This window comes from Pongo pygmaeus, chromosome 5, assembly GCF_028885625.2.
Source record: "Pongo pygmaeus isolate AG05252 chromosome 5, NHGRI_mPonPyg2-v2.0_pri, whole genome shotgun sequence".
Classification (NCBI taxonomy): Eukaryota; Metazoa; Chordata; class Mammalia; order Primates; family Hominidae; genus Pongo; species Pongo pygmaeus.
The window spans coordinates 100,628,538-100,651,386 of NC_072378.2; the positions used below are offsets into that span (position 1 = coordinate 100,628,538).

The following is a 22,849-nucleotide window of genomic DNA, read 5'->3' on the forward strand; positions in this document are numbered from 1 at the left end:
TTAACCTTGGGAAAGTAACCTGAGTTAGTATACAATATTATAATTTCAAATTACATTTTCCTTCAAATATAATCAATTGATAAGAATATTAGTGTGGGAAGGGAAGTGAAGCAGTCAAAGTATAGTTTAAGTGCTGTTATTCACTGTGTACTAGGTGGACATCTATAATAAGCAACTGAGCTACATGGCTTTTAAGCTTCCTTAGAGCTACATTAAAATTTTAATTTACTTTATCCTTATTTTAATCAAGACAGTGGTTTTCAAACACTGAATTCCTACAAATCCTTCATGCTAGATAGTACTATAATTACTAATTTACTTCTGCCTATCCCCAGCCTGTCACTCTCTATCCGAAGCTCGTTGATAGATAAGGACTGTCTTTTTTTTTCTGTTCAAGACAGGGTCTCACTCGAGTTGCCCAGACTGAAGTGCAGTGGCGTGATCTTGGCTCACCACAGCCTCAACCTCCCAGGCTCAGGTAATTTTCCCACATCAGCCTCCAGAGTAGCTGGGACTACAAGTGTGCACCACCACACCTAGCTAGTTTATTTTATTTGTATTTTTAGTAGAGACAGGGTTTTGCCATGTTGCCCAGGGTGGTCTCGAACTCCTGGACTCAAGCGATCTGCCTGCCTCGACCTCCCAAGGTGCTGGGGTTACACACATGAGCCACCGCGCCTGGCCAGGACTGTCTTTCATAATTACGAATACTTACGCCAGGAAATTTTAGCTTTCCTTTATGTAGTATGTTGTTTACAAGGACTCTGTTTTTGAACCTTACTGGTTCTCTTTAAAAAAAAAAAGAAAAAAAGAAAACTATACCTATCTGTTTTGCAGCATGTAATATATCTTTTAAGTCTTCATTTATACTTTGCATTTTACTCTTCTCCAGTTTTTCATTCAAAAATTTTATTATCTTCTTCCATGTCAGGCCCAAATCTAAAACTTGTTCATGAAGTTTAGATCGCTTTATCTGAAATAGAGATCACTATGTAGAAAAATACTGCTTAAAGTTCTTCTCAACTCCAACACTGATGACACATATTTTGCATTACATTATACAACTTGGTACTACCCACAAGAATTCAAAGTTGTATCTATTCACATCCAAACTGACTACTCACAAAACAATTTTACTTAAATGGGTGTTCATAGATTCTCATTTGTTTAAAAGATATGTTTAATAAAAGCTTCTTTTAACAGTTTTAATGACACTGCATACTCATAAAATCATTTCATACAGCAAAGTAAAAAGTTCAACATCCAGATAATAACAATATTATTATTGTTACCGATAACATCACACATCTTGCCATTTTTCTAACTGTTTGTTTTTAATATAGCTTAGACTATAGTGTATATAAATAAGAGCTTTATGTCATGCTTTTTAATGAAATGCATTTATAGAAAATTAGACTCCCATGATAGGTTCAAATATATTCAAGTCAGCATTACTTTCTTAACCACAACCCTAGACCAGGTGAGGTATTTGGAAGATTCTTTTCTATACACTCTTCTATTAGGTGGCTTAAACCAGAGAAATTTATTTTCTCACAGTTCTGGAGCTACATGTTCAAGATCAAGGTGTTGGCAGGTTTGGGTTCTTCTGAGGCTTTTGTATATTTGAGACTACAAATCTTTCCACTCTCAAGAACTGACCACAGAACACAATAAAAATTTTATTTCAGACCTCTGGCTTTGATCCATAGAGAAAACTCATGAAGCTTTCAAACCAAATGAAAAAGTAGTGGGTCAGGTAGAAAGCAGTAATTTTACTATTGGTTAGAATGATGAAAATACATAATTCACCATTACTTCCCTGCCTCCATTTTTTAATTTCAAATGTGACTAGTCAATCTGAGTTTAGGGGGAGGAGAATGGGCAAAGGTAGAGATGAAATAAGATTGGCCATAAAATGAACTAAGTTGTTACAATGGAGTCATAAGCACATTAAGGTTTATCTTATTTGTCTCTTTACTTTTGTATATGTTGAACAGCTTCTGATATAAAAAGTTATATCAAAATGAAGCTCATCATATATACCACTTTCCTTCCGCAGGGAAGAAAAAAATGTTTCAAAGTTTATAGGAATTAATAAGATGGGATAAGCTTGTAGTCCTTACACACTTTCAAATTTTAAAATCTTCTGTTATATCTCTAATACAGAATAACTTGCAAAGGGCCTTGGGGAGGTGAAGAGAGGAAATAATTCAGGTTTAAGACAGCAATATTAATATACTCTTGTTTTAACTGCTGTGAACAATGTAAAACAGCTACTGTTGAAAAGAAGATTAACTGTTTTGTATCTAACCAAATTTTGAATCATTAGAGGAAAAAAAAATCGATCAAAAATCTGTTACAAAACTCTTCTTCCCGGTATCAATCTGGGTGAAACTATTAGTTATAAAACTGCATAAGGACTTTTAGCAATAAAATTCTAATCTGCTAGGAAACAATGTTATCACTCTACAATAGATTAAAATGAGTCAGCAATTAAAGTGAATGTTGTTTTTCAAAAAAAAGGGCCAGTTACTTCATATACTATATTACGTGGTTCATTTCTTCATATGTTCAATTGATAGAGCTTCAGGCCTATAAAATTCACAACATTATGGCTAAGCTAAAACATTTGCCCTTTCCCGGTGACATTTATATGAAACCTGTTATTATATTTTTTGCAAGTTTCAGCAACCTAGAGATAAATAATTTCATTTATTTATTTATTTTTGAGATGGAGTCTCGCTCTGTCGCCCAGGCTGGAGTCGAGTGGCACAATCTCAGCTCACTGAAACCTCTGTCTTCCAGGTTCAAGCAATTCTCCTGCCTCAGCCTCCCGAGTAGCTGGGATTACAGGCGCCCACCACCATGCGTGGCTAATTTTTATATTTTTAGTAGAGATGGGGTTTCACCATGTTGGCCAGGCTGGTCACGAAGTCATGACCTCAAGTGATCCACCCGCCTAGGCCTTCCAAAGTGCTGGAATTACAGGCGTGAGCCACAGCGCCTGGCCCTAGAGATAAATAATTTCAAAGATGTCCAAAATACATTCAAATAGCATGAATGGCTACAGCTTTTACTCTTTTGTTTCTTGTGCCTTGTGAAACAGAAGATTTATGTACTTCAAAATCACATTCAGGAAGAAACTACAGTAATTTAAAGATTAAAAGTTCATTCATTCATCATAGTAGTGAAATCATCACATCTACTAATTGATCAGAATCCATATGTTATTGGCTGCATATATACCCTCAAAATTCATATGTGGATTCCCTAACCTTCAGTACCTCAGAATGTGACTATCTTTGAAAATCGGGCCTTAAAGGGGGTGATTAAGTTAAAACAAAGCCATTAGGGTGGGACTTAATTATCTGATGGATCTTGTAACAAAATTTAGACACACAAAGAGACACCAGGGATGTGCTTGTACAGAACACAAATCATGTGAGGACACAGCAGGAAGGCTGCCTTACCTGCAAGCCACACAGAGAAGCCTCGGAAGAAACCAAGCCTGCCAACACCTTGATCTTGGACTTCTAGCTACAGAACTATGAGAAAATAAATCTTTGTTGTTTAAGCCACCTAATCTGTGGTATTTTGTTATTCTGTGCAAACTAATATACCACATTCAGAGACATTCCTAAGAATCTTTCCTTTAAATATCTTATAAGTACATGTCTAGAATTTTCTGGAAGTCTTGATATCATATGCTTTTAATTTTTCCATAATATTAAAACTTGTAACTACATATGTAATTTATTTTATACCTTTATAAGACTTATATAAGTTTATCCATCAGAAGAAATTACTTGCCAAACCTCATGCCCTAATTTGCGATTCAGAAAATGTAGTCATTGAACCTATACAGGAAAGACACTGAAGAAGTTCCTTCGATAAAACAAAAATGATCTTCCAAAGTGATAATTGCCCATTTTTGACCTAGTGAGATTTACCTATATTTGTAGGAAAGGTAACATTAGCATTATTTATTATAATATTAACTCATATAAGGAAACTTTTCCATACCATAATTACTAAAGCAGGGGTCAGTCTTTACTATAAATGTCAAAGCAGTCCATGTACATTTAATTTTTGTTTCTTATTAAAATGTATTTCTGAAGTTTTAGTCATAAAGTAGCTTTTAAAATAACAATGTTTCTTAAGTCTTAAATGCCTTTCTTACCAATTATAATGACAAATCAATTATGAGATCAGCTTCTGAGTTCAAGAGATTAATATTCGTATTTCTCATAAGGTACAGACACTGCTTTTGTTCATTTGATAAGAATTTTACCAGAGACCTAAAAACTTACTCAGATAATCCAGAGGTAAATTACAGAATTAAGTTACAAACGTAACTGTAGTAGGGAGCTGAACAAAAGAAAACTTAACAAAGGATTCAATTATCATAGTTCTGATTATTACCCTTGACAATCAGGGTTACGTTTAGATGCCAAACGTAAGTATTCCCATAGTAAACAGCAGCATACACATTCTCCATCTTTGCCTCACACCAAACAAGATAAAACTTCCATGTTAACCACATAGAATGGAGAAAAAGAATGTCAAATAGTTGTCTATAGTCTATGTTTATAATAATGTTCAACATTTCTACCTTTAACAAATCTACCTTTAAGTCAGCCACTTCTTCATTATAATTATCTTGCTTGGTGACATTTGAAAAGGAACGCAAGGCTCCTGTGAGACGAGGTAAAGCCATCTATTATTCAATCAGTGATCCATACAACAAGAAACCTGAAACTGAAACGAAACAAGATGATATTTATCTGTTCGGAAGAGGTGGCAGAGATAATCAAACTCAACAAATTAGCCTCTACAAGAGAAAAAAGAAAAAAAATTGGTTAAAAAGCGATTGTTATCAATGTTGAAAAATTCTCCTGATGTATTTTCTGTCCATGAAGTTTTTTGTTTGTTTGTTTTTAAAAAGCATTAGCTATGGTTGGAGAAAGGAAAAAGAAACAAACATTTCCTCAAAATTGGGTTCTGTAGATTCCCAAGTACAGGCATCAAATACTATATTACTACTGCCAATAATATTGAAAGAGATGAAACCACTTGTTCATCTTTTTCCCTAATTTTGTCTTATGCTCACTGATTTCAAATCACACCACTTTCCAGTGGTTTCCTCTGCTTGGAATGGTTTCCCTTGATGTTCGTATAGCTGGCTTCACACTGAACTCTTGGCTTAAAAGATGCCTCCTAAGATGCAGCCTTTCCTGACCACCCCATCTAAAACAGGCGACGCAGTCACTGTCTATCAAAGCCCAAAATTTTAATTCTCTTTATAGCACTAAGTAATATTTGACACTTTCTTGTTTATTTACTAATGTATGTGTTGTTTCACCCCACAAAAAGTAAGCTTCATGACAGAAAGACCTCTATTTTACTAATCTCCCCAGCAAACAGACAACAGAACCAGAATATTTTTGGTACTCAATAATTATCTGTTAATGAATAAATGGAAGATAAATGAAGAAAAGGCAAAAATGGTAATAGACTAGACAATAGGCCAGAAAAGAAAACAGCTGATGAGGGGGAAGAACATACAGGGAAAGAGACAATTCAGATGGCCTGGTCTAATCTCCTCCTTAATAGGCTGATGACTAAACAATTTCCAGGCAAAAAGATTAATAATATTTACTATTAGGAGAGCCCTGATCTACAAAAGACTCTTGGAGGACTGTACTAGTTTAAGATTGCTTATTACAACACAACTACTATCTACAGATTTATAAGGCACGGCTCCCTGAAGAATGTCACATAAGCTATGTAAGTCTTTAAAACATCCCAGCTAGGAATGATTTTGCCCCACATGGGATATCTGGCAATATTTTAGATATTTTGGGTGTCACAACTATCAGGGAGGTGGAAGGGGACTACTGGTTTCTACTGGATAGAAGCCAATGATGCTACTAAACATACAATGCAGAGGACAGCCCCCCAACAATTAAGAATTATCTACACCAAAATGTCCAATGTGGGAAGGAAAGAACTAGGAAAGGGAAGACATACAGAATGTCTCAGACTATTCTCTCCTCCTGCTGTTCCTCTTGATTACTGTATTCCTAAAGTTATCAAAAAGGGTAATACTTGGAAAAATCTATGACCTATATATTAGAATAATCAGATATAAAATATCTATCTATAACAACTATAATAGAATTTTTTAATAATGAATAATAGAATACAAGTAGGATGATTTGAAAATACAACTTTTAGAAATAAAAATATATACTTGTTAAATTTAAAAACAATCAACAGATGGGTTAAGCAACAGCTAAAAATAAAAGTGATAACCTGGAAAAGACTTGAAGAAATAACCCATGCATGCTGTCACAGACTAAGTATAGATAAAGCAGGATAAATAAAAACAAATTGAACTATATCAATAATCATAATAAATACAAATTAAACTTACCTCTCAAAAGATTGACAGGATGAACTGCAAAATAACAAAGAAGTAAAACACTAGTGCTACACCGAAAACATAGGAAAGGAAAGGCTGAAAGGACAGGATAAGATCTTCCTGCAAATAACCAAACGTAGCTGGTGGCTCTATCAAAAACATCAGATCAGACAAAATTGGCTTCAAAATAAAAGGTATTAGGGAGGGATTAAAAAAAACCTCTCTACATAATAATATAAGATAAAGCTCACTGAGAAGACTTAAAAGTTCTGAATTTGTATGCACTGCTAGGATAGTCTCAAAATAAAACAAATAGACCTCAAGGAGAAAGTGACAAGTCTAACATCAAAGTAAAAGTTTAAAGACGTCAGTTATTGTCAGGTCAAGCCAATCTTCCCTCCAAAATAAAAAATCAATAAAGATATAGAGAACCTGAAGAGTACAATTACTAAGTCTGATTTAATGAACAAATATAGAAACCTGAACTTGATTTTTAAAAATGCATATTCTTCTGAAGTACACTTGAACAGTTTCAAAAATCATCTATGTATACTTGGCCATAAAGCAAGTCTCAACAAATTACAAAGAATAAGTGTCATATAAGTCAGAAGTTAGTAAACTTTTATGCAAAAAGAGAGTAGTAAAAAATTTAGGTTTAGGCTGGGTGTGGTGGCTCACGCCTAATCCCCCCACTTTGGGAGGCCAAGGCGGGCAGATCAGCTGAGATCAGGAGTTTGAGACCAACCCGGCCAACATGGCAAACCCTCATCTCTACAAAAATACAAAAATTAGTCAGGCATGGTGGCAGGCGCCTGTAATCCCAGCTACTCAGGAGGCTGACACATGAGAATCGCTTGAACCCGGGAGGCAGAGGTAGCAGTGAGCCAAGATGGCGCCACTGCACTCCAGCCAGGGTGACAGAGTGAGAGTCTGTCTCAAAAAAAAAAAAAATTAGGTTTGGCAAGTGCAGTCTCTGCCATATATTCATTCCTTTTTTAAAAATGACACTTTAGAAGTGTAAAACCCATTCTGGGGCTCAGGGTGACCAAATCTGTCTACTGATCCCTGATAGAGGTCACATTCTTTGAGCAAAATAGTTAAGATTACAAATCAAAAACAAAAAAATGAGGTATTAAAAACACATGATTGCACTGCAAATCAGTAAAGAACTGGTATGAGGACAGCTGGGGAAAAAACAGTTGGAATCTCTACATCACATTGGAGAATTTTAAACAGAGAGGTCAAATGATCCAACTTACAAATAAACTTCTAAGTTAGCTGACTTCAGATTTCAACTACCTGTTGGGGGTGAATTCAGGAGAGCATGGAAATAAGATGATTCAGGGAATCACATCTGGATTTTTCTAACACTAGATAACACACTTCCTGGAGCATTCGGAAGAAAAAAATGAAAGCAAGAGTCAGTGGACAGTACAGAGCAGAGATTCTCAAACTTTATTATATATTGAAACTACCTGGAGGGCTTCTTGAAAAACAAACTGGCTGAGCCCTACCACCTTACTCTCTTCACCCCAATATTCCAATTCAGCAGATCAGATGGCACTGAGATGAGGTTTGAGAATTTACATTTCCAACAACTTTGCAGATGATGCAGCAGGTCAAGGATCATAGTTGAGAACCACTGTCTTAGAGATCATGTCTTTTATTCTTTTTTTTTTTCTTTTGAGACGGAGTCTCACTTTACGCCAAGGCTGGAGTGCGGTGGCGTGATCTCGGCTCACTGCAACCTCCACCTCCCAGATTCAAGTGACTCTCCTGCCTCAGCCTCCCGAGTAGCTGGGATTACAGGTACGCACCACCACGCCCGGCTAATTTTGGTATTTTTAGCAGAGATGGGGCTTCCCCATGTTGGTCAGCCTGGCTTCAAACTCCTGACCTCGTGATCCGCCCGCCTCGGCCTCCTAAAGTGCTGGGATTACAGGTGTGAGCCACCGTGCCTAGCCAATGTCTTTTATTCTTAAATCACTGCTTAATTTTGTCTCAAGCCAATAATGGCCAAGGAAGAAATTCATCTATTAAGAAATCCTTGGACTGGGGGCCAGGCACAGTAGTTCACACCTGTAATCCCAGCACTTTGGGGCCAAGCCAGGTGGATCACTTGAGGCCAGGAGTTTGAGACCAGCCTGGGCAAAACAGTGAGACCCCCAACTCTACAAAAAAATTTTAAAAAGCCAGGCAAGTGGCATGCGCCTGAGTAGTCCCAGCTACTCAGGAGGCTGAGGTGGGAGAATTCCTTGAGCCCGGAAGGTCAAGGCTGCAGTAAGCCATGATCGTGCCACTGCAGTCAGCCTGGGTGGCAGAAATCCATGGCCTGAATTCAGTGCATAGCCTGGCTCCTACCAGCCTTTCTCAACGGGGGTCTGTAAGAGAATACAACTCTCTTATTGAAAGTGACTTGACTTTTTCTCAATTCTCCCAAGAATTGTACACACTACACAGTATGTATGTACACTGTACATGTCATCCATAGAGAGGAAGTAAGGTATACAATGGATGCCAAAGCATTGGGGTTTTTATTTTCTACCCACACTGAGACACTGCAAAAATGTATTCAAGATGACTAAATTTAGTCAAGTCTTTAAAGAAAGGCCCTGATAGTATACTAAACATACTCTGCCTCAGAACCTAGAACCTATCTTTTACCACACAAGTTAGTGCTTTCAAAATGCAGCATCAGAACAAGAAACATGATGTATTAATACTGTGCCTCTGGCATGGTCTTACAAATTAATGGGGTACTTGGGATCACTACTTTCACCATTTTTATATACATCACGGTAATGTCCTGAATCCTCTCTGCCTTTCTTTTTTAAAAAGTAGAAAGCAAGATTTCATTTTTATTCTAACTCACAAACCTAGCAAATCCTAACAAGATAATACACTCAACCTCTAAGAAGAGATCTAATATTAGGATTCAGTAATGAGGTCACATTGTTACAAACCACAGTAACTGAAAACTTTAAAGCTCCCCGAGACCTGAGTAGAAAAAAAAAAAAAGGCGGGGGGATCATGGCAGACGGGAGGCAGGACTAGACTGCAGCTCCCACTCTGACAGAGCAGCTTGTGGAGTCTTGCATTGTAAACTCTTGCTCCAGAATGACGGCAGGAATAAATCAGGAAAGCCTAGAGAACCCACAGACCTTCTGAAGGAAGCAGATTGCTCCTGCAGGACCCAGGATATACCCCAAATACTGTGCTGGTGTCCATGACTGAGAGACCCACAGATGGTTCACATCACAGGACTCTGTGTAGACAACCCCCAGTACCAGCCCAAAGCCTGGTAGACCTGCTGAGTGGCTAGATCCAGAAGAGAGATAACAATCACTACAGCTTGGCTCTCAGGAAGCCACATCCCTAGGAAAAGGGGGAGAATATCATCAAGAGAACACCCCGTGGGACAAAATAATCTGAACAACAGCCTTGAGTCCTAGACCTTCCCTCTGACAGACCCTACCCAAATGAGAAGAACCAGAAAACTAACACGGGTAATATGACAAAACATGGTTCTTTAACACCCCCCAAAAAAATCACACTAGCTCACCAACAATGGATCCAAACCAAGAAGAAATCCCTGATTTACCTGAAAAAGAATTCAGAAGGCCAGTTATTAAGCTAATCAAGGAGGCACCAGAGAAAGGCAAAGCCCAATTTACGGAAATTAAAAAAAATAAATAAATAAAATAAGAAATGAAGGGAGAAATCTTCAGTGACACAGACAACATAAATAAGAAACGAAACTTCAGGAAACAATGGACACATTTATAGAAATGCAAAATCCTCTGGAAAGTCTCAGCAATAGAATTGAACAAGCAGATCTTCAGAGCTCAAAGACAAGGTTTTCTAATTAACCCAATCCAACAAAGGCAAATAAAAAAGAATAAGAAAATATGAACAAAGCCCCCAAGAGGTCTGGGATTACATTAAATTACCAAACCTAAGAATAATCAGCATTCCTGAGGAAGAAGAGAAATCTAAAAGTTTGGAAAACATATTTGGGGAATAATCTAAGAAAACTTCCCCAGCCTTGCTAGAGGCCTAGACATCCAAATACAAGACGCTCAAAGAACACCTGGGAAATTAATCACAAAAAGATCATCGCCTAGGCACAATGTCATCAGGTTATCTAAAGTTAATATGAAGGAAGGAATCTTATGAGCTGTGAGTTGATGTGTTTTCTTCCCCAGGTTGAATGACCAACACTAAAAATGTAACAGCTCATTAGCTCATTGTTACCTATAAATCATTTATACACAAATATTTGAGTTTCTCCTATCTACTAGGATCTGGGCTAGGCACTGGATGTTAATAAAGTTTATAGTTCCTCAAAACTCATTGTATTTTAGGCTGGGTGTGGTGGCTCTCGCCTGTAATCCCAGCACTTTGGGAGGCCGAGGCAGGAGGATCATGAGGTCAAGAGATCGAGGCCATCCTGGCCAACATGGTGAAACCCCATCTCTACTAAAAATACAGAAATTAGTTGGGCGTGGTGGTACGTGCCTGTAGTCCCAGCTACTAAGGAGGCTGAGGCAGGAGAATCACTTGAACCCGGGAGGCAGAGGTTGCAGTGAGCCGAGATTGCACCATTGCACTCCAGCCTGGCAACAGAGCAAGACTCTGTCTTTAAAAAAAAAAAAAAAAAAAAAAAACTCATTGTATTTTGTACCAGGAAAAAGATTCCCTTTAAGTTGTATTTGAAATGTATAAAGGTCAAGTTGAGAAAACAAATTTTAAATCTTATGTTATTCATTTACTAAGCAAATATTTATAGATCACCCACCATATATATTAGATATTTTATGAGGCTCTAGAGATTAAAAAAAGAAAAACATTTTAATATGATTGCACTTGCCCTCAATGATGAGCTTACAGTATGGTTGGGAAGAAAGAAAAATAGTTGCAATAATTATGCAGCTATAACTGTAGGAAGACAGGGAAGGAGCATCTAAAGGGGTGGGAGGGCACTAGATATAAAGATGGAAGCTGAGCTTGAGCTGAGACTTAAAGGACCTAGACAAGGTTATTACAAGGGGTAAACTATGAGGGGGAAAGCCAAAATAACAGACTTAATTACTTTTAAAACCCCTACAGAATGTGCATTTGGAAACTGATGAAATAAGACCTAAAAATGTAAGCAGAGACCAAACAACATGTCTCAAATTAAGCACTTTTCATTCTGATAATCAGAATCACTGAAAAAATACTAACATGTTATAGAAAAATTACTCAGATTTACGTGTGGTGAACTGTCAAGGTGGGGTCAAACAAGACAGAGGCAAACCAGTTGGAAAGTTATTTCAATAAACCAACCGAAAGACAAAGAGGATAGAATTAAGCCAGGGAAACGCATAAAAGGATGGATTTAGGAGATCAGTATACTTGGAAGACAGAATCAATGTGGAATAGGATTTAAAGAAGGAGAAAGGAGCAGGACACTCAAATTTCTGGCTTAGGAAATGTTGAAGAGTGGAGGAGTCTATATGTATAGAGGGCATCAGGAAGAGGAACGATAATTCTGTTTTGGAAAACTTTAATTATGGGCTATCAAGTGGGGCATATGGTTTTGGATTTCCTATCAGAGGTCTGGGCTGGAAATCCAGAATTTCATGTTATCACTTCATCATAGTTAAAACCATGGATGAACATAATATTCGTTTAAGTCAAATATACATAAGCCCATGTACCCTCTTCCTAAGAAAACAGACATACATACATATAAACAACATTTTGTACTCCATTTCAAAAGCTGCATGAATGTCCATTTATGAACTCCACCCCTAAAGGCCTCTTGGAAGTAGACAGTAGAGAGTTAAGAGCAGAGTTCTAAGAAAGTGATCCACAAATTAGTTGTCATATGGAAAGAGTGATATGACAAGAGAAAAGAAAGTTTCAAATGACATGATACAGTCCACTATACTCAGCCACTCTGAGGTCCTAGATGACTAGCACACCTTGTTTCCAAAAATGGTAGAAGGTAAATCTCAGTGAGTTGAAGGATAAATGCAAAGGGAGAAAATAGGGGGAAAAAAAAAAAAACAAAAACCCCTACAAATGGGTACATGCTATTCTTTCAAGAAACTGAGAAAGAAAAGGAGAAAAAGTAGGAAATACTGAAATAATGTGGTTTAAGAGTTTCTGAAAATACAGGATAGAGTTGATCATGATTTTATCATAATCAGGGGAGAGCAAAGAGAGAAGGAAAAGTTGAGCAATCAGGAGAAAGACTATGACTGATGGAGTAGGGTCTCTGAGAATGCAGGCGAGAATGACAACGAAAGCATAGGTCTAGAGAGACTTGGATAGATGAAGGAGTACGGAAGGAAGGATGAGTGGAAGTGCATATGGTTATAACATGGTTAAGCAGAGGGTGAATGAGAGAAAAACGTGGTAAAAGGGAGTTCCACCAAAATGACTCCAATTTTATTTGAGATATGCTGAGACTGTTCAAACAGGTGATGAGGTGGGATTTTTTCTAACACAGAGGCAAAAGTCTGAACTTACCACCCACAATAATAGAAGAAATATTTTTCAGGTAGCAATGAATGCTCAGCTCATACTGCAAACAATTTAAGGTGGCAATAATCTGGCATAGGAACAAAGGTTGGTGTGAACCAGGGTTAAGGTTTTGTAACACAGAGGCAGTGGGACAATGAAGCCTAAATGATAAGGGTTATTAAGTGCTTATCTTTAGGCCTAGATGAAAGGAAAAGATGTTCAACTAGGAGGTCTTAAAGATAAATCATAACATTCATAGTTAAAATTTCTGGTAAGATCACAGTGAATAAGGATTAAGAAAAACTGGCCTACATATCAATTTTTACCTTACTAATTTTTACTCCACATTTAATATGGTCCACTAAATGACAAATATATAAATGAAAAATTCTGTTAATAATAAATATTTAATGCCCCAGAACAAATATAATTTCTAAAGCATTGAAACCCTAAAAGCCTACTTCTCTTCGTCAGAAGTACTGGCTGTGGCTATCTGAACAAATCTTTAAATTGTTAATTAAACATATGTACAGGTAAAAAGAAAGTCTTAAAAATGTAACTGCCCTTTTTTACATTCCAAATAAGGAGAAAACTAAGCTAATGGTAGCATATTTTCTTTTGCGAGATGATATTAACCAATAATCGGTGAGCTAGAATTCCAGTACACACTATTCTGAAGTACTACATATAAAAATTGTAATGTTTATTCTTCTTAAACCAAACCTGTGTTTCTAAACTCTAAAGATGGTCTGACTGCTTGATAGCAACTTTAGGAAAAGATAGTTACTGTATTTTTTCATTATAAAATGGAAAAATCTCCAAAACAGCCAAACTATATTTCCTAATAAGTTTAAAGTCAGCACTTAGTTACTGGCAATTATGGATACTAGGGAATTATTAAAGGGACAAAAATAGTCAAAGTGATAGAGTGCAGATTAAGGGATAAAAACACTGACATGAAGGAGTAGGTTGTAAATGGAGTAAAATTAGAATTTAAGATTTCAATACTTAAAATAGAATCTTGTACCCACAAACCACACCTTGAAAAATGAACAGTGAATAAAGATTAAATAAACAGTGAATAAGAATATTTATATTTTATTGTGCCTTTTTAAAAAATTGAGTTGTGATTATTGTTAACATTAGCAAGATCAGAACTCAGAAAATAGCCATCATCGACACATATTTATAATATTTTGAAAATGATGCGATTTCAAAAGGGGGTGATTTTTTCACGGTAAACCCTAAAGATAATTTAATTTCTTACTTGTATTAAACTTTATTACCATCAATTGGTTCAGACAGCGGAGTCTAGGCACATTTAACTTTCTTGAATCTACCAAACGCTGTAGGCCAAAAAATGGAAGGCAGAGACAGAAAAAAACAATAATTACTAGAGATTCTGCTTACCATTTCAGGTACTGAATACCTGCTCCAGAGTGAATGGGGGATGAGCAACAAGAATCTTGCTCTTTTAGTCTGTTTCAGTCACCACATGCATCTCAAAATGTGAGCATCTTGCTGCATTGCATGACTCTAGTTTTTAACACTTTTTCTCTTTTTTTAAAAAACATACAAGGCGGTGACCAAACACAGAGCAACTTTTTCACTGGGAGTTCGTCTAAAGAAACTGTGATACATTCCAAGTCAGGATGAAAAACATGGCTGTGTAGGACATGCTGAGAGACAGCATGTTATGCCAACTTGATGTCCTTTTAAGGGATTCTCAAAGGTAATCTTAGCTATTCACAGTTTCCACCTAACAAGTTCACTTTAGATGCTAACTCATTCTTAAGCAAGAAGCAATTGCTCTTGAATAGTTCCCAATCAAGTTAGGAAACACATCCGAAGCATGCAGAACAGAGAAAGCGTGACAAAAATAATAAAATACATAAACACTTTTCACACAATACAAAATATATAATGGTTAAAAACAACAAAATTTCTATGGGGCTCTTATTCTTTAACTTATCCTCTAACTAGGTTTCCCATTCAAAGGTGGAGGAAAAAAATCCTGGACAGGCTCATAACTATAAAGCAGATTAGTCTTTATATTCAGAATATTCCCCCCAAAATTGTGTTAATTTTACTTTTAGCACAGGATAAGGAAGGCTTTTCCTTTAAATGTCCTAGGGAAAACAAATAAAAAAAAATATTTTAGCACCAGATAAGGCCAAGCATAGTCAAAAAGAAAATTCCAGAACATCCCACAAAGATGAAACGAGCACAAGAAAACGTGGAGCAGACCCAGTACATATTAGGCAGTATGTATTATAACTCTTCCCACGAAAGTCCAGTGGAAAAGGGCCTAGCACAGATTATGTCGGAATGACAAAATTCTCATTCCACCCTAATCCATGAGCCTCTGGAAGGCAGACTCAAGGAATTTACGCCTGCCCTCTTGTGAGAGTGGAAAAAACTCAAACCGTTTTTCCTCTGCTCTCACACCACAACCATCAACACAGGAGATGTCTGTGACAAAATGTGTATGAGTTTCTCCCCATGCACCAAGCAAGCAATCACTTCTGCAGCAGACATCAAATGGGTGTTCTCCAATTCATTTCTGACACTATGTAGAGATACTGTCATAACCCACAGATTGAAGGCCCAATCCCACAAGACTGCCCACCACTTCTGATGCCAGTTACAAGCTGCAGGCTTTTTTATCTGTACTTCTGACTGACCAGCTATAAATTGGGGATTACATGACCCCCCTCCTTGTGTTCGGTTAATTTGCTAGAGTGGTTCACAGAACTCAGGGAAACACGTTTACCAATTTATTATAAAGGATATTACAAAGGATACAGATGAATAGATACATAGGATAGGGTAATTTATAAGGTAAGGGAATTTCCATGCAGAACTTCCAAGTACTTCCTGGGCACACCACCTCAAGGAATCTCCACATGTTCGGCTTTCAGAAGCTCTCTGAACCCTGTCATTCTGAGTTTTTATGGAGGCTTCACTACATAGGCATAATTGATTAAACCCTTTGGCCATTGGTGATCAACTTAATCTTCAGCCCCTCTCTCACCTCCCTAAGCAGTTACGGGGTGGGGATGAAAGTCCCAACCTTCTAATAATTCCTTGATCTTTCTGGTAACCAGCCCCCGTCCTGAAGCTACTAGGAGCAGCCAGCTAGCAAAGACAAAATTCTTAGTCAATTCATTAGCATACAAAAAGGCAAAATGGGGCCTGTAATCCCAGCACTTTGGGAGGCCGAAGCAGGGAGACTGCTTGAGCCTAGGCGTTCCAGAGATACACAGGAGATCAATCAGACCAAAGGGAAGACTGGAAAGAAACTGATTTCTACCTCAAAAGAAAAAGCTTTTTATTTATTTATTTATTTATTTTTTGAGGTAGAAACTGTGGTAGAATTGTGAACTTTATATTTAAACCAGCTTTGCAAAAGAAAAACTTACTCTTCTGAAATGGCAAACCACTGGTACATATACTATATTTTTGATCAAAGGCAATCTCAAATCATGCTGTTAAAGCAAGATCATCTGCTCCTCTTTCAATGCCAATTACATATATACATTGACAATAACTTTTTATTTTAAAAGCTTTGCTTTGGTCAACTACAGATCCATGGCATGAGAAAGAACCCTAGTCAAGATTATCTCTTAAAAGGAGGTTGCTGGATTATAGAAAGTTCATGAGCACAGAGATTGTCTCTCTCTTGCTCTCCTAGGCCTAGCCCAGCGTTTGACACATAGGAAGACTTGAATGAATGAATGACAAAAAACTGTTAAACAGGGATCAAGAAAGCTGAGCCATGAAAAATTAATTTACTCATATAAATAAGATTATTTAGCCTAAGCTTAAGAGCATCTTTAAGGATCATTTTTCTCATGTAAGACTATTATAACCATCATTAAAAAAAAGGGACAACATAAACTGGAGCACAATCCATAGTAAAACCAAAAGCTTAATTGTCAACTTTTGAGAACTTTGAGAATCAGAAAAAGGATTTCAATCTACGAAACATAAAATCTGGTGATGGAGAAAATGGCTATCAATCTAACCTAATTTAGGGAAAGAAAGAAAACGTAACTATGAGTTTGAATGCACAAGTGACAACACATCAAACTTTTACCAGCCCGTAGAATTATGCTTCTTTTAAACCAAAGAATAGCAAATACCATTAGCACACTGCATTCCATGAATAAGTTAATTTATGATAAGAAACCTATTTGAAATAACTGCCCAGTACTCACAAAACTTCCCTAGCACCCACATACACATTTATTTATTTCAAAATGACATTATAGGCTCCTTGATTGCGAAATTCACCCACAATCCACCACGGTCAGCTACCTATTTACTTTCCATGGTGTTGGGGGAAAAATATGAGGAAGATTTCTTTCCCCAAATCTGCGTGAAGAAAACGAAGTTATCAAGGCTTTGTAACAGAAAAAAAGAAAGAAAACAAATTACCCATGCATGGGACAGAAAAACCACCTCATCTGGTCACGTTGTGGCTTAACACTTGGACAATATGTAGCTTAGGTTAAGTTTTCCATCTTCAACCTCACCTACAAACTCTAGGAATGGGCGGTATTGTTGCGAGACCCCGGACTTGACCTCTCAGGCCACCGAAAAGGATGACAGGTCGGGACTTGCCCCGGAGGCAGTAAGAGAATCTCTGGCGGGTCGCGTAGCCCGCCCCGCCGTCCCCACCTCCAGCCAGCTCCCCTGGCCGCGGCGACCTTTATCGTCCTCCCACCTCCACCTCCTCACCTCTCGGCACGGCTCACGCGTTTCCCATCACTCTGTCAGCTCCTGCCACCGCGCCTCCTTCCCTTTCGGTTTTACTTTAACTTCCCACGCCGGGTGAGGAGCTGAGGGCAGGGCCAAAGATGCGAGCGGTCAGCTGTACCGCCGCGCCCCGTCCGCCCTCCACGCCGCGTTTGCCGGGGTCGCGCCCAGTCACAGGGAACCGCGTGCGAGGACCATCAGCCAGACAGGCAGACGCACAGACGCACAGACCCGGCGAGGAGGGACAGAGTGGAGCTGGCGCCGGCCTACACGTCACCGCCCCGCTGCAGCGCCAACGTCGGCACGTCGACTCGTCGACTCCGGGCCCTCCGCCCCGCCCGCGTGCGCGGCGCCGCCCCGCCTCCCGCCTCCAGCCTCTCGTCCGCTGGGTTCGGAGGAGCAGAGGCGGAAGGTCCCGGCGGCGGCGAGGATGCGCCCCCGGACGGGAGCGGGCGCGCGCCTGCGCGCGTGCCGGGACGCTCCGCTTTACCCTGGCTGCCCGCACCGGGCCAGGCCTGCCATTTCAAGCTCTCTACCTGTGAGTTTTTTCCCTGTATTTACTTCAGTCTGCCGCGTCTTCTCCCCGCCCTTCTCCGTAAGGTAAATATGTGGAGGAAATAATTCCTGTTAAAGGTAAAGGAAAGGTGAGCAATTTGAGTGAAGAAACAGGTAGTTGCTATCGTCGTCTTCAGCCAAAGCCCTCTGGCTGCTGGAGAGTATACATGGTTCTCTGGTGTCAAGGCCTGTTTTCCATAGCTTTCTGGATTCTCAGCTTAGTTCCCTCAAAGTGATCTCTGCAAGGCGGCCCTTCGGTCAGAAGACCTCCTCCAAAAACAGAAAACCCGAAGATTCCCTAACTCGATTGAAAAGATAGGAAGATACGAAGAAAAACTAACCTGAAGAATTGTGTGGTTTATCTGCAAAGAGTTCTAGACTAAAAGCCAACAATGCAAAGATAGTATGAGTTAATGTGTTTGTTGTGGCTGTCTTCTGCCATTCCCGCTTGCTCATAAGGTAATGTGCCCCGATGCCTGGTAGAACTGTTTTGTTGAGGCAGCCAATAGTGATCCAGTTATTCTCTTTACTGGTCAGACCACCTCTGAAGTGCTGTGTTCAGCATTTGAAGAAGACTTCAATCAAGTTGGCATTATATCAGGGAAGAGCAAGATGATGAAGAGAACTCAAAAACAGGGCAAGTGCAGAAGTATTGATTAAACCTTCCAGGACTCACCTAGAAGAGAGAAAACTACTGGACTCTCTCCAAATATGAAGTGACCTATCATGTAAAGTTGATTTGTTTCATGTGATGCGAACTTCAGGGAACAGATTTAAGATCCTGAAAAGAAGATGCCCTTGTAGCACCACCCAAGGAATTGCCTACCTAGCATGTGTGAATACCTCAACCACAGAATTTTGCTTCAAGGAGATTCTGAAGCTCATTTAATAGGGACTTGGTACAGAAGAGCCACACATCAACAGAAGAATTAGTTGATGGTTTTGTTAAAGGTATTTCCAATCTTGAGATTACATGTGTCTTTGGTCCTGGACTTCATAGAGTTTACAAGTTAGTTCATGAGACAAGACAAATGCATCACAAAAATAAATAATGCAAGGAGGCCAAGTGATAATGAGAGGTGCTGATAAGTGCTAGGAATTCACATGACAGATTATTCCCATCACAGTTCCAGAGGCTTAAGGGAGAAGAGAGAAACTGAAAATAGACTACCTAGAACTGCCCTATCCATTAGGGTAGCCACCAGCTAAATATGTCTCTTGACATTTGAAATGTGGCTTGTCCAAACTGAGACATGCAATGAGTTCAAAATGTACACCAGATTTCAAAGACTTAGAAAACAAATGTAAAATATTGTAATTCTTATGTCGATTACATGTTGAAATAATATATAATGGATCAAATAAAATATGTTAAAATTAATTTCAACTGTTTATTTTTACTTTTTATGTGACTTCTAGAAAATTTTTAATTACATAGGTGGCTTGCATCATATTTCTATTAAATAGTCCTGGCCTGGAAGGAAATTCAGTTAGCCCTCTGTATCCATGGCTTCTGTATATGTGTCAACCAACTTTGGAACAAAAACAATTGAAAAAAAAAAAAAAAAATGGTTATGTCTGTACTGAACATGCACAGACTCTTTTTTTCTTGTCATTATTTCCTAAACAATATGGGTGTAACAACTGTTTACATAGCACTTCCCATTGTATTAGGTATTATAAGTAACCTAGACATGGTTTAAGGTATATGGGACAATGTGCATAGTTTGTGTGCAAATACTATACCATTTTGTATAAGGACTTGAGCATTCTGGGGTTTTAGTATGTGGGAGTGTCCTGGAACCAATCCCCTGTGGACACTAAGGGATGGTCTTCCTTCATTGAACTCTAAGAACTATCTTTGTCCTCTTTATAGTCCCTGGGGTTTCCCCAATTTTTTTTTTCAAGAGATGGGGTCTTGCTGTATTGTGCAAGCTGAAGTGCACTGGCTATTCACAAGCATGATCATTGTGCACAACAGCCATGAACTCCTGGGCTCAATGATTCTTCTGCTTCACCCTTGCAAATAGCTAGGACTACAGGTACCTGCCATCAAGCCCAGCTTTCCCAAATGTTAGTGGAAAGACAACCTAATGAAAATGGGCCCTGATGACAAAGAGAAAGACTGTCCAGAAGGTATGCCATGAGCAAAGCCAAGAAACAATACTATAACTGCATTCTAGATAATGAGTAACCTATTTATCTGTAATGGAACATTGTTAATAGAAGGTAGTGACAAAGTTAAAATGTAAACAAACTAGTCTATAAGGAGACTCAATTTTAAATTTAAAGAATTGAGTATAATAGGCAGTCAGTGTTTGGCAGTCACAAAATGGGATTGGGAGATAATTTTGGCAATATTGGGTAGAGTGGGTTGAAATAAGTGTATGGCTGGGAAACCAATTAAAACTCATTGCAGTGGGCTAGGCGCAGTGGCTCACACCTGTAATCCCAGTGCTTTGGGAAGCTGAGGCAGGAGGATCACTTAAAGCCAGAAGTTCAAAAGCAGCCTGGGCAACATAGAAGACCCCCATCTCTACAAAAAATAAAAAAAAAAAAATAGTCAGACTTGAGGGTACATACCTGTAGTCCTAGTTACTAAGGAGACTGAATTTGGAGGCTGTCTTGAGGCCAGGAGTTTGAGGCTACAGTGAGCTATGATCACGCCATTCAGCTCCAGTCTGGGCAACAGAGCAAGACCCCATCTCTAATTGAAAAACAAAACTCCACATTGCATTTAAAAATATATCATATGGCTGGGTGTGGTGGCTCACAGCTGTAATCCCAGTACTTTGGGAGGCTGAAGCAGGTGAATTGCTTGAGCCCAGGAGTTTGAGACCAGCCTGCGCAACATGACGAAACCCTTTCTCTAAAAAAAAAAAAAATATGAAAATTAGCTGGGTGTAGTGGCATGCACCTGTAGTCCCAGCTGCTCAGGAGGCTAAAGCAGGAGGATCACTTGAGCTGGGAGGTTGAGGCTACAGTGAGCCATTATCGCACCCCTGCACTCTAGCCTGGGTAACAGAGTGAAACACTGTCTTAAAAAAAAAAGTATCATATCAAAAAAAGGCTCAATATTAGATTGATTTAAATAAATTGTAATACATCTCTAAATATAGAGGCATTAAAAAAGTATAACGTGAATCTGTATTGCTTGATATGGTAATATGTCCAAGATGTACAGTTGTATGAAAGAGCTTGCAACACAATCTATACATAATATGAACACATTTAGGTAAAACTATATATGTTTGTGTGTGTCTTATGTATGTGTGTAACATGATCATTCTGCAAAGAGTGCCTTAAATTATCTCAAAATTGTCTCAAGAACAGAAAATTTCAAGGTGGAAGTATTTCCAACCTATTTCTTACAGCTCAACAAAATCATTCATGCTTTTGACTTTTTTAATTTCTGTGTTTCATTATCCTTAGTATGTTAGCCTTTCATTCTCAGACTTGTCACTTCATGGGTTGTGAGGATGGGCTGCCAAGTTTCAGAACCATTTCCAGCCCATCAGTCTCTGGATACCTCCTTCAGTATGTGTGTCCGCTAGGTCTGCCTAGCTCACCAGTGTGCCATAGCCTCAGCTTCTAGGTCTTTCTTATTTTATCTATTGTCAGTCAGTTCTTCCCTGCCCTTTTTCACCCCTGCCTCATCCTGCAACACTGAGTCTTAAAATTCCATCTGTACTGCACTCCAGTGCAGTTCCTGCTCTGAAGTTGATGCTTAACCTTTGGGGAATGCTGATTAATAAAAGACTCAATTGTAAACTGTTTTTCCACTCTTTTAAATAAATGATATTAGAAAAGAAAAAAGTTAGATTACTACCATGGCAGACACTGTTGTTTGCCTCCTCAACCACCATTTCTTTCCTCTTTCTTAACTAATAAGATGATTTTTTAAAAGTACCAAACAACTCAAAAAATGTGAGCTTCTCCCAAAGTAATTTCATTTCCCTTTGAATAAGAGTGTTGTAGAGGTGGTCATGTGGGCCAAGGGACAATCAGCTTCGGAGAATCCTGCAATATGTTTTACCCAGGTTTCAAAATATATGCTTACAATATATAAAGCATTTTTCTTGAATTACCATTCAAGATGGTGAACTCGGCATATCATTTGCCTACTATCCTTTCCTACACACCATAGAAATAAAAATGAAGAAACAGAAAAAATGAAGAATAAGTAAAGGAGTAAAGATGATGTGTGCCTGTATGCATGCACTTATATGAGTAGAAAAAAGTAGATGATGTCAAGAAAAGCAAATGAAATTTCAAAAATGTGTTGGGATACAAAGCAAATAGTAGTGATTTGACCAAAACCATAGCCTAAAAAATATAGTGGAGAAGCTACACAGGATAGGGCAGAAGTGAGAATAAGGGCTGAAAATGGGGATAAAATATGGCACAATTGAATCTATCACCACACACATTTCCCTTGCTCATCCATATAGACTGAGAGCAAGCAAAAGATATTAATATCTGCCACCAGACAAAAAGACCAAAACTGACCCCCCAAATCTTCTCCAAATTAATTGAATAACTAGTACAGAAAAGTGAAAACTTTTAGGTTGATGACACAAAGGAAAAACATTCTCA

General features: G+C 38.4%; 2 protein-coding genes across 8 annotated transcripts in view; one reads left to right on the forward strand and one right to left on the reverse strand.

The window, feature by feature from the left end:
- Window positions 1-18,010, reverse strand: part of ASCC3 (activating signal cointegrator 1 complex subunit 3) — a 377,366-nt gene extending 359,356 nt beyond the window's left edge. For 2 of the 5 annotated variants that reach the window (XM_063666450.1, XM_063666449.1), the window contains exons 1-3: window positions 17,681-17,816; window positions 4,613-4,758; window positions 823-973 (exon numbers count right to left, since the gene is read on the reverse strand). In XM_063666450.1, coding sequence (XP_063522520.1) covers window positions 823-973; window positions 4,613-4,717 — 256 coding nt within the window. In that variant the 5' untranslated portion in view covers window positions 4,718-4,758; window positions 17,681-17,816. Of the gene's footprint in view, window positions 1-822; window positions 974-4,612; window positions 4,759-17,680 lie in introns of those variants that run through there. The other 3 variants (XM_054490290.2, XM_054490292.2, XM_063666451.1) reach the window with 3 other exon arrangements.
- A 34-nt stretch (window positions 18,011-18,044) lies between these two features.
- The window catches only part of GRIK2 (glutamate ionotropic receptor kainate type subunit 2), a 1,201,378-nt gene continuing 1,196,573 nt past the window's right edge, over window positions 18,045-22,849 (forward strand). Inside the window, exon 1 of one of the 3 annotated variants that reach the window (XM_063666452.1) lies at window positions 18,045-18,298. The gene's annotated coding sequence lies outside the window, so the exon portion shown is untranslated. The remainder of the gene's footprint in view (window positions 18,299-22,849) is intronic. The other 2 variants (XM_063666454.1, XM_063666453.1) reach the window with 2 other exon arrangements.